General features: G+C 39.0%; 1 protein-coding gene across 7 annotated transcripts in view; it reads right to left on the reverse strand.

Moving 5' to 3' along the window:
• Nucleotides 1–4,308: 4,308 nt before the first annotated feature.
• Nucleotides 4,309–12,822, reverse strand: part of ZC3H13 (zinc finger CCCH-type containing 13) — a 49,534-nt gene continuing 41,020 nt past the window's right edge. For 4 of the 7 annotated variants that reach the window (XM_074912840.1, XM_074912836.1, XM_074912837.1 and 1 more), the window contains 4 exons: nucleotides 11,069–11,224; nucleotides 9,994–10,194; nucleotides 6,541–6,704; nucleotides 4,311–5,933 (listed from right to left, as the gene is read on the reverse strand). In XM_074912840.1, the coding sequence (XP_074768941.1) occupies nucleotides 5,763–5,933; nucleotides 6,541–6,704; nucleotides 9,994–10,194; nucleotides 11,069–11,224 (692 nt within the window). In that variant the 3' untranslated portion in view covers nucleotides 4,311–5,762. Of the gene's footprint in view, nucleotides 5,934–6,540; nucleotides 6,705–9,993; nucleotides 10,195–11,068; nucleotides 11,225–12,822 lie in introns of all 7 variants that reach the window. The other 3 variants (XM_074912838.1, XM_074912834.1, XM_074912835.1) reach the window with 2 other exon arrangements.

Below are 12,822 nucleotides of genomic sequence, written 5' to 3' on the forward strand. Positions count from 1 at the left end.
ATGTTCTACAGCTCAAACTCTAAGCCTAATTATACACTGTGAGGAATACAAGAATTTCTGTTTTATTATTCAGTTCTGCCACTCTAATTTTACTGAATCACCACTGAGCTTTGTCATAAGGAGCAAGAAAAAAATAACTTCCATCTTCCTTTTTCTGGACCACTGTTTCATATATTTTAATCATAACTACTATTACACCTTTCCTTTCTAAGGACACGGTCCCAAGAATTTTAACAAGTTTTACAAAATCTTCTGTGCCTTCCCTGAGTTCTCACCTGTTTTGCAATAAGCTTTCTTGCATGAGGGAACTACTCAGCACAGTTGCTGCCTTCGCATACATCATCTTTTCTGTATATTCTTCTATTTTTGGCTCTACACACATCTCTTTACAGCAGATTGAAGTTTTCCATGACCTTCTGGCACTGATATTGCTAACTTATGGCACTGTAAGGTATAGAAGTTGATTAAATTTTCCCTTTCAGTGATGTGTCAATTTGTCCATCTTCATGCTGACTTGCAGAAGGATGTGAAATGAGCTAAATGAATGGGCCACATGGTAGAAAATGCATCTCCATGGATTTTTCTCCAGTTTTAACTGTGATTTGCAAATTTTCTGATCTTCTTTTTCAGTCAACTCCTTTCCAAATCACAAATGTACAGGGAGGTCACCCACTGCGAGCTGTTTGTGATGAGATGTGATCATTTAATCCTCTGTTTTACCTTCTGTTTCCTAGCTAATTTTTAATTCATGTCATTTCTTTATCCTTCACTTGCTACAGCTTTATTTTTTATAGTGACCTTGTGTGAGACATTTCAAAAGTCCTGTGAAACCTCTTGCTAACACATTTTCAGTGAGCATGCAAGAAACAGACACAGGGATGATGTCTAACATAGAGGCAACTGCAGGTTTCATGCTGGCCCAAAGCACCTTTGCAACTTGGAGAAAAGGCAAAACTTGTGTGCACCTACTCAGGTCCTTAGGGGTCTTCTTAAGTATCCATCTTAAAGGTACATATGGGCAGCTTAGGCTCACCTGTTCTTTTGCCGACCTTCATTTTTTTCTCCTCATTTCTCACTTCTGCAGTTTTTCAGGAGACAGCAATCATACTCCATGCTTCTCCTCACTTTCAGAGCTCCCTGTCTCTGTAGGTTGAATCCAACTTCTGCAAGCATAGGGGAGCAGAGCAGGGCAGATCAGGTGAGAATTTGCAGGGACTACAGAGAGTAGTAAAACCACTCCTGTCCCTGCTGGAAACACTCATCTGGAGTGTTAGGGCTACACGGCCTGTTTCCAGAGCTCTTTTACCAAGTGCATCCTGTGCTCAGTTAGCACACCTAGATCCTTCTGTCTCCATCATTCTGATGGGCCAGGCTCCCAGCTTGTAGAAGTGTGGAGTCACACTCCCAGGCTGACAACTCCAACCTATGCTACTCAATTCTGTCCCATTTCTACTATTCCCTTCCTTATGTACTTTCAATACAGTGCCCCAAGCATCCCTCATACACATAATATGTTCAAACAACAAATTTGATCATGAAGTAGATGAGAAAGAGCATTTTCCATTTCCCCCTAGGCTGCAAGCTTTCTTAAAATCCCCATCCAATACCTGTTACTTCAATTACCCCTCTTGTTTAGGAACTGCATACTTGAAACCAACACAACCCTTTCATACATGAACATACACTTAAAATAAGGCAGCACATTGCTTTGTGCCACAGCAGTTTGTTCTAGCACCTCTTTGGACACTTCAGGCTTTAAAGATAATACCTTAACTTCATTAATAAGGAAAAATCAAGCTCGTGGTAGGTGCATCCCTGGCAGTGAAAGCTGATACCAAGAAATTAAACTTCCCCAGGATACACTTATCTTCCATCTGTTGGTCCCTACTGATAGGGCAGAGGCAAAGATACTGGCTGTTCGTTATAAAAACACTGTCTTCTTCCAAAAAAAAGTTTAGCTATTTGGTTTATGAATATTATTTTAGCCTTTGCCTCTCCCACATGTTTGGACTCCTTTATTGATTTTGATGGGACAGGTTTCCAGATTCTTAGGTCAGTTTTGTTTAAGAAACCCCTTGCATCTTGATGCTCAGTCACATTGCTTTACTTCTGAGTTAAACCCAAGGGCTTCGTTTGTAGCTTTTTTATTATTGTTTTAAGAGTACATTTGCCATTCTCAAGCTATGTCCTGAAATTGCATCCAAAACCGCTTGGATGCCCACCCTGCCTACAAAACCTTACTTACTATACACCATGTGTACCAACAAGCATTTGGTACCACCTCCCTGGGCTTCCCCTTAGCATTAAGGCAAAGACCTGTACAGTAGAAACAACCGTTCTGTATGAAGACTGTTTGAAAACCAGACTTTGGCTGTTACTGCAAAACAAATGTTCTTGAACTTCTTAAGCTGGTAGAAACTGTTTGAATTGAACACACATGCTATGCCCTGCCTCATACAGGCAGAGCAGCTCCAGTCAGCCTGCTGCCTGCTGAAGGGCATCCCTATGGCAGAAAAGGGAGAACACAACCGTGACAAGGCAATTCAAACAAAAGCCTTAATTTAGCAAAATTGTCTGAACTCTGTCTTTTGAGTACACTGTGCAGATGGCCCACTGTCAAAATCTGTATCTCACTCCACTAGCTGAAGCGGTAATAGCCTGAAAGTACTATTTGAGATAATGAACATGACCATAACCCAAGCTAAGGTCAGTCCCATTTGTGTCTCGAGGCTCTAAAAATCTGTTCTGCCTGTGAATCCGTTATGGCTGCGAGAGCTGGGCATAGCATTTCGCCTTCCTCATCTTACCGGCACACGTGGCAGCTTGTTCTTCTGCAGCTCCACGTTCCAGACTGCACCTCGGGAATGCTTAAAACTAATTTATCATCCAACTAGGCACAGCATGGGCTTAGCAGCAGAAAGGGCTGACATCTCTACTTTGGTACAGGGATGACTTTAAAGTTGCTGTCACAGCTCAAAAGGAGAAAACAGTAGGGATAGATGCTTCTCCACATTTTCAGACTTGGAGCTGGAGCACACTAGGGCATCTGAGGCACATGTTCAGCCCTGTCCACACACCACTGCCTGAAATATTACAGGCTCCCGCGTACCCTGCTGAAGACTTGCAAGATGAAAATTTTTTCTCCACACAAAACCAAGCTAGGACAGAAATGGGGAGAAAGGAAGAGATGGAGGAGGCTAAAAGGGCAGGCACAACCCATCAGAAGAGTGATTGACCACCAATGGGAAGGGGATGGAGGGTCCTAAAGCAAGTTCTCTGATTCAGACCAGTTTCATGCCTTTTTCTGAAATCGGGACGTGGGCAAATCTCCCTTTAAGTTATTGTAAAATTACCTGATGACAGTTTTGTAACTTGCATTCCCTGCAAACTAAACACTACCTTCTGTTAAAATGATGTAGACTAAAATACTCATCCACAAACTTGCAGGGCACTAACCTGTGCACTAACTCCTGCCAGGTGAGAGGGGAATGCTTGACAAAAGATCTCAGTGCTTCCCACAGGAACAGGTGTGTTTTCTGCCAGTACCGTAACGTACTTCTGCACTCATAAGTGCTGCAAATCAAATCAAAACAAAGGTGCATAAGAGGCAATTTCAGCACCTTTTTTTAATAATTCCAACAAATGATGGTACAGGTCAGAACTGGCTTTGACCTTCAGTGGGACACTATCACTTCACGAGAAACTCATAGTAGCCCATCAAGCCTACTTTTCATTTTCTAGGATGTGAAATATTCTTCTGCAAACTAAGTGCATATACACACCTTGACTGTTTTACAGGAAGAATGTTTAAAGTAAGCACAGTGTAATTAAATGCCTCGCAGTGAATCTATTTTGTGTACTGCAGTCTCAGACAAGGCTGTTTCTAGCTATCAAACATTTTTATGTCTTTTAGAGATGGAGATTAAAATAGGCTTTAACATAATTGGAAGCAATGATCTAATACTTTCAGTTTAAAGGCAGCATTATTGTAGCTATAAAATAGTTGAGAATGCATTTAAATGCTGAATAGAACAGGTTTGTTAACTCTTGCTCAGGTTGAAGTATAGTGTATTTAAAAGACACTATTTTTTTTAATAAGCATATATAAAATCACCAATGACATTAAAAAAAATAGTCACCAAGTCCCTTAAAAATGTTCAACAGGTGAAAAACTTAGGAAGATAAAGTTTTGCCTGGAGCACAGTTTAGTAAGAATCAAAACAAATGGTAAAAATTTCTCATGTCATTTATATTTGATACAAGTACATATAAACTAGTGTGTGGGCACTTACAAAAATATAAATAAAACCCTCTCACATTTTAACAACTCTTTAAACGTAGCATAAGAACATTTTACTGAATGCTTATGCACTAAGCATTTTAGGAAAGCATTATGGCAAGAAAGCTTTGTATTTGAACTGAATTGCTATTCATATTGAGGCCTTTGCCTGAAGCCAATACAACTGTCAGTAATCACAAGAGATGTGAGACAGCCCTGCTGTTAAACTGCACCGTCAACATCCCACCTCAGTGTGCTGGTTCCAAGCAGAGAAAAAGGTTATTAAACTAAACCAACGGTCAAAAAATTTAGTGGTGCATAATTCACTTCGAACCTGAATGAGAATGATGACAAGTTGCTTTGCAGCAAGCCAGTATCAAGGTTAAACTAGATTTCTTTCCCACCCTTTATGAACAGAATTCAAAGCAACAATTCAGGTTTAAATGTAGGAAAAGTAGAGAGGTATATATAGAGACTCAATCTGAAGTTTTAGAAGTCTCAGTTTTACATGGAGGCCTCCACAGACTACCCAGACATACCTGACTGGTATAATCCAAAGATCCCAAGACAAGATATTACCTCCTCAAACTGAAAACAATTCTTACAAAATTAAGCCCAGGCTTGACAAGTCTCTAAACAGGCCCTTGAAATCCCTAACACCCAGCAGAACATCACTGCTCACTGCTTTTACTTCTAACACCTGAAAACTCCTGAACCTCAAGTGTGAAATATCCTCAGGTTGCTGCATGGGATTGATCCCTGACACCTAACAGAATGTAAAATATATGCACTAGTCCTCCTTTGTAAGCAGCAGGCATTTCCAAAATGCTGTTCGTTTCATAAATATAGGCATCAAAACCGGTCATAAATAATTTCCTGGAAGATTTTACTTCTTTTCATCAACAAGAAGGGGAGCCTTAAGTGACAAGTCTAGATTTTTGTGGCCACAAATTATCAGAAACCTACATTAAAGATGGAAAAGAGCTAGAGTTTTGTCCAAATCCAGATCCACAACAGAGGCTGCTGTGATAAAGAAGCGGAATTGGAAAGTGGAGGTAGACAGACTCCCACGAAGAAAGCTATTTAAGAAATTCTAGACACATACTGAGGCACCAGAGTGGTGGTAGAAAAACCCATTCATAATGAGGAAAAAGATACGCAGACCGTTTTCTTCACTTTAATATCAGGTGGTGTTATAAACTGCTAAAACCAGACATTTTCACATTATTACACTTGATGCACCATAAAACAGGTTTATGTTACAGTGTAAGATTCAATATTATAAAACTTGCAGAGAACTTCACACAGAAGTCTTTCTTTTTTACCCCTTTTATTCACATTCAAACCCAGTAACTCTTATCTGTGTACAAACAGAGTATTTTCTTTCATCTTCTACAGCTGCTTTCCAACCAACCAGTTCTAAACATCAATACCAACATTGGTAGTGGGAAATCAAATAGGAAGTGCCACCACAGTCATTTGCTCAAGACACACACACTTCTTGCTGGATAGCTGGTTGTGGAATTTTACTGTCTTCTGTCTTTTCCTGCCCAGGAACTTGGCATACAGTCTTTCGTTTGAATAACCGTAGACTCAACCGTAACAAGTCGCTGTCCATTGCTGCAGAATTTGTGTAAGTTTGTTTCGTTGCACCCTGTTGAAATTAAAAATGAAAAATAAAAAAAAGAAAGAACAGAAAACAGTGGCTTCTAATACCCAAGCTGAGAAATTAAACTCAAGTACTCTTAATAATTAGAGGTTTAATCATACATACTCTCTGGAAAAGACTTTGAGAATTAACGATTTTTCTGTTAGCATGCAAGATCATAAAATCTACTGTAGTGCAAAAAATGGCAGAAGTATTTTTTTCTTTGAATTTTAACTTGGAAGAACAGAATCTTGGCATTTTTATAAAAGTATATGGAATCTCAAGCAGGAAAACTATTCAACAATTGTCTTTGAAATTGTATTTTAACCAATTATTTTTATTATGTATTCCCTAAATACAGAAAATGTATCTCCAGAACTTAGAATCCAAAATGAGAAACAGCATTTACCTCTAGTCTCAATCTTAATCTCTCATCCTAAGTAAAAAATAAACACCCTACAACTGCTTTAAATAAATATCTGCTCTCCGTTATTTAAAGGACTAGGTCTACTTCAGAACAACAAATACAAAAATCATCTCTCTAGGGAAATGCTTTGAATAGTGGTATCTGTATTTCTACATTTTGACCAAGCACTGTAAACAAACTACTTACCTTTTCATTCTTCATTAGCTGCTTACGAATTGCAGAATCCCTTCGAAAGCACAGAGCTTTACAGCAAGGACCCAGATTACTGAGAAGACCTGCTCTCTCTTCTTTTCGTAGCAGCGCAGCCATGTTCAAGGCTCCCAGTTCATGTTCAAAAAGGTTTTCTGCATCTAGAAAGAATTGATATTTGCAGAGATCAACATATACATGGTATTTTTGAACAGCAATATATAGTAACATGAAATTCCTTAAAGGTTTACTATTTATATTTCTGCCTTCTAAACAATTTCAAGGCTCGGAAAAAAAAAAAAAGATATTGCAGTTTATAAAACAAAAAAATCGAATAAATCCTTCACCATTTAAAGGAAAGGATGGTTACCCTTGTATGTAGCTTCAGCACTAGAAAGCAGTGCTGAAACAGCAATCACCAAGCAGCCTAAAAATCAAGTGAGAGCTCTGGGACAGAAGAGGGGTTATCATTTATCATCAGACATGTGTGACAAAAGGTGTTTACTAGTAGTGTTAATCAGAAAGTGGTCTAAGTTTCATTTCTCTGCAAGACATCAGAGAACTGTGTCAACACAGGGTTTGTATAGCTATGCAGGGAAATACAACTATATAGAATAATTCTTTCATCCATGGTGGATGAACCTGGAGAACAAGTCAGATGCTAATGAACTACATCCCTCCTGCCGGCTCATATAAAGCATTTGTTAATAGTACTCTAAGTGGCAGGACTAGTCTTGTAACACTTTTATCAGAAGAAACAGTGTGCAACTAGAATACTTTAACAAAAGATGGATACTGGGGTGAATCTTCTTCTGCTTCTATGAAATGCAGACAAAGACAAAAAGAGTGCACATGGATGGACTGCAACTCATGGATTCATAACCCTTTTATAATAAATAGGAAGATTATGAAATAAGAAAAAAAAGGTAAGCTACGTAGCTGAGTCCAGTCCAGCCACCCCTATATAGTTAAACATTGGGTGTTTAGCAGAGCAGCTGACACCTCACTAGAGACAGAGGCAAACCTGGGGAAAATGTAGCAGCTAAAAGCAGACTGCTACACCAGTTTGGCAGCATGCATGCAGGAGAGAACAAAGATGCATTATTAAACCACTCAGAGAATATGGATGAAGCTGAGTAAGACTAGTTTTTAAACAAGGTGAAAAGAAACAAAAAAATTACATGAAATCAAGGGCAGGTTAAAGAAAACTGCACTGAAGTCACCAAGACAACCTCAGTGAACAATCACCAACACAAATATGTGACAAGACACAAAAAGGCCACTTCAGAGGTAACACTAACAGCTTGGAGGGTCTGCTGAGGTGCCAGATACTGAGCATATCTGGCAAGCAAGCATGTCCATATCCTTAGAGGAAACAGCTGCATATAATAGATAGAGGGTAAGTCAGCTACAAATCTCAATTCCATCACATACTATAGATTTGTTTCCAAATAAAAATAATAATAAAAAAAAAAATCCCTGAAACAAGCTATCACTTTCCCTTTTTTCCTGCATTTCAGTGTATTACCAGAAACTTTTCATCCACAACAAGAAGGTAACACCAAACTCAGGAATAAAAGAGGGAAACAAATTACACCACCATGAAGTAGTCCAAAGCGAAAACACCACATTTTCACTGAGCTAGATATTCGGTTTGCGTTACAAACTCTTTCACTTTTCAGGGCACCATATTTGTGCCTTTGTTTAGGATATAGGTATTGTGGCTGTGCGATCACAATACAAGGAACCTTCATCTAGCAGATTACAGAGGCAATGCATGCATTTGAAAGGATACTGGCAGTATCACATGCAGCAACTCTGAAGTGTGTGAGACTGCACACACCAAAGGGAAATCAACAGATGCACTTCAATCCCCCTTCCTCTCCAGAGCAAAGTTCTGCTGAATCTGAGTACACTTAAGACAGTCCAGAGGCAGTGCTGGAGAGCCTCCTATTATCAGTATAGAATTGCTGTTTATTTCTAGAGAAGCATGAAAGGACTGCTGAGGTTATTTCAAGTATCGTTTTAAATAGCCAGGTGGAGTGATTCTGCCCTGCAGTTCCTGTGGCAAGGATTCCCTGATAAGAAGCACTGAAGTATACAGCAAACTCAAAGCTCACAGGGGGAGAGACATGGTTCATAACTTTACTACATCAGACATTTTGCAAACTCAGGAAGATTCAATATTGAATCAATTACATTGGTTTTATGAAGTCTTAAGCATAAGAGCTGAGATTTTTTTTTTTAAACTAGAATACTAATACTGAATAGAAAGAACTGCAAATATTGCAGTGGGACATTTACAGTACTTACTAGTACCAACTACATACCTCAAATTATACTATCTATGATGCATTTAAAAGGTTTGCATTGACTTTAAAAAAAAAGTATAAGCATATAAGCAGTAGCAACAGCCCGTGATTAACAGTTACACCGTTTAAAGCGCTCAACCAAGCAGTGACATTCATGGAGATTAACAGGGCTGGGAAAAGCACATTTTTGTTTGTTTGTTTTTTTTTTTTTTTCCTCCACTTATTTGAGACTGCGAGGTTAAGACCACTACATAAAGAAAAATGTTGCAAAGAATTAAAAAGTATTGTCTCAAATTAAGAACAAGAATTTACAGAGTAAAAGGAAAAAAGACAAATTGGAAAAACCTGCTATTCCCTCAAAGCAGGGGTTCTGCAGATACTATTGTTTATAAATCATGATCTTCTCACATTTAGATCTAGAATCATTTGCATAGAGATCTTACAGAAAAAACCAGAAGTTTAGTCCTAAAAAACCAATTCTATCATGCAAGTTGTTGCAAGCAGTTCAAAAGGTTCCTGGGATGCCAAAGAGAAAAATCAGTACTCTCTCTCATGCAAAAGCCCTGCTTATGCTACAGAACTGCTGGTACAGCTCATGCCCATCCCATCTATCATGCATGTCCAAATGTCAGACCTGTGTATTATTTAATTTCCCACTTCTAGTAGAGACATAATATACAAATTCCACTTAGCTCCTTCATTCTGACCCAAAACCTTCTATCTATGCATTCTGAAGAAAATCCTCAGAAGGAAAATGAGAGAATGTGCACAGGACCTTCAGAGAAAATAAGGAATCTTATTTCTTTCTTGCAATATTACTGCTGGTTCACTGCAGAAGATATTTAGCTCTCAAAAAACCTGCTGACATGCTTTAGGCTAGGAAAGCATGAATGGTCCCACAAAAAGAATATTCCTCTAGCATTAAATTTGTTTAGGCTGTTATTCAAGACCTCCTCACCGCCGCTGGAATTAAAAGACTGATTTGATTGACATGCAGCTGTATTACATTCCTGCAATTTTCACACAACATTCATTATACAATTTCTATGGTCTCCAAACCTAAAATAATGAACTAATGCACATTTCATAAGGACTTTCACTAAGTACAAGACAGTTTAATCCCTGCATAAACAATTACCTTTAGGTTTTTCTAACACCCTCTGGCAAGTCTCTTTAATTTTGCTGAAGAGTTCTGGTCCTGCCAATCGCTTGGAAATGCCAACTCTCAACATAACGGCACCTGGTGTGAATTTTAAGAGCGCAGCCCCAGGCTCACGTGGTTCTTTTGGCTGCTTTGGCATAAGACTGGACCAATCTACATCTATAACATCAACAGGGTCTGCAAAAACATTGACAGAGAATGCGTTATCACATCATCATCCCTTACCACAGTGAATTGCACAAGCTGTGTACATCCCCGTCTCCTGAAAGCAACATTTATTAGATGAACAGTGTCCTGCAGTTCTCAAAGCCTGATCCTTGGACACTTCAGGTAACAATGTCAAAACTCACTTTGATTGGTGGAAAAACAAGCATACAAATATTAAGATTCTTGGATTTTAAAAATCCCACCCCTAATTGTGAAAGGTTGCTAGGACCCTGCTTAGCCAGCACATTTAAACACATACTTATGCATTCACAAAAGTCACAGTACAACTAAACTTGCTATGACAGATCCAAATTAAATGCTTAAAAAGCCAGTATTTCAACTCCGGATGCTGAGGTTTTTTTCAAAGGAGATATATACTACTTATTGAAAAACCATACAATTGAGTTTGTCTACTATGTTTATCACAGAAAATATGAACACTGATCATATAGCCCAGCTGACACAACTGAACTTACAATAAGTAGAAGAGTTTATGCTTCCCAGTGCTTTTGGGAAGCCTTCCAAGCACGGATAAAATCTGTTCATAAAAATATCACTTCCAAATAATGATCAAAACCAAACGGGATAAATGAAAACATGTTTATAAAACCAAAAAGTTTACCCTTCTAGTGATATAAAAGATAGGTATTACTTCACAATACAACTCCCAGTCCTCTTTACTTACCTGTATACTTCTCAGGCTTACCTATTACAGAATACAAGAATACTGAAGAGCATACAAACTGCATTCCTAATTCAGAAATACTGTCAACATCACAACAGCATTACGTGCAAACCAATCTAATCTTAACATTCAAATAATCATAAAGGGGTTTTGCTATACTTTTACCAGGCATCTTCTCATCCTCCTGTTGATCCTCCCGCTTTTCAGCATCACCTGCCAGAATTTCATCCAGTTCATCATCACTGATTGGTTCATATTCTCCAGCACCAGATCCCAGTGACTGTACATCATCAATCTTTGCTTCGTCTTCTCCTCCTACAGAGACAGATAGCATACTGTAGCTTTAAAGCAATCATTATTGCTTTCTAAACATGCTTTAAGCAGCCTGAAAACAAAGAGGTTCAGCAAGCTAAACTGTTAGTTTTTGGGGACATATATATTCAACATGAAACAGATATTAACCCATGGAAACAAAGAAGTTATTTCTCTCATATAAAATGTGGCAGTTTGAATTTTACATACCTGTCATTTTTTTTGCGCAGTAAGTCAAATTGCACATAGAAAGTCACATTCTGCTTTAAAATTACTGAATTTTGTCCATTGCAGCAAGACAAAGCAGACTTTCACATACTCACTCCAAAATACTATTTTTGACAAGTGCTTCCACTCCACGGATAATCTCCTTAAATGAAATTTTCTCAGTTGTACCAGTCAACCCTAATGACCACTTCGTGAGTAATCAGGTAGGAGATACAAGCAATAAATATTCCTCATCATCCTCTCCAGACAACATTTGATTTAACTGCCCAAATTAACAACAAACACTATAGATAGTTCTTATTAAGAAAGCAAATACAATGAGACAATGTCCTGTTATCTTGTGTAAAACTACAAAAGCTTCATTCACTTGTTTCTCTGCTTCTGAAGACTGGACTTCAGGCCCTATCATCTCAAACATCCAAAAATTCCAAATCCTACAATTCCTTTTTTCCTCTGAGAAGATTTTAGAGAAGAAAATTCCTGCAATCACCAAAAAACCCCAGTTTACTGAACATAACCGTAATGTATACCAGTTACTCTGGATTTACACTCTTCCTTCTTTTACACTGCTGACATAAGTTAAAAGTACTTCACAAACTCTCTCTATGCAAAGCTCAAGCAGTCTAATCCATGTGACAAACTCTTAAGTCTGTCAGTGTTTGCCCCCTACTTACTTCATTTACTAATCCTAAACACGTTTTCCCCAGTACCATTAAGGCCAGCAAATTAACACTGCATTTAATAAGATTCCTTCAGGAAAGCCATTTTTGGATTCTTGGATCTCAAGCCATACGTATGTTTTACCTACTAATCAGATAATCATTTCTATGATAATTGGGCTCTGCAGAAAAAAAAACCACCAAAGAACAGTTCCAAGTCAACACTCATCTTTTTTCACTCACTTACAGTCACTGCTAAAATAAGAAATAGATCTTATAATGATATAACAAGGCAATCAAAAGTTGGTGTTACTCTTCAGCAAACTGGGTGGGAGTGTTGATCTGCTCGAGGGTAGGGAGGCTCTGCAGAGAGACCTGGACAGGCTGGAGCCATGGGCTGAGGCCAACTGGAGGAGTTTCAATAAGGCCAAATGCCGGGGGCTGCCCTTGGGCCACAACAACCCCCAGCAGCGCTACAGGCTTGGGGAGGAGTGGCTGGAGAGCTGCCAGTCAGAGAGGGACCTGGGGGGGTTGATTGACAGCCGGCTGAACAGGAGCCAGCAGTGTGCCCAGGTGGCCAAGAAGGCCAATGGCATCCTGGCTTGTGTCAGCAATAGCGTGGCCAGCAGGGACAGGGAAGGGATCTTACCCCTGTACTCGGCACTGGGGAGGCCGCCCCTCGATTCCTGTGTTCAGTTTTGGGCCCCTCACTAC

Source organism: Athene noctua, chromosome 1, assembly GCF_965140245.1.
Source record: "Athene noctua chromosome 1, bAthNoc1.hap1.1, whole genome shotgun sequence".
Lineage (NCBI taxonomy): Eukaryota > Metazoa > Chordata > Aves > Strigiformes > Strigidae > Athene > Athene noctua.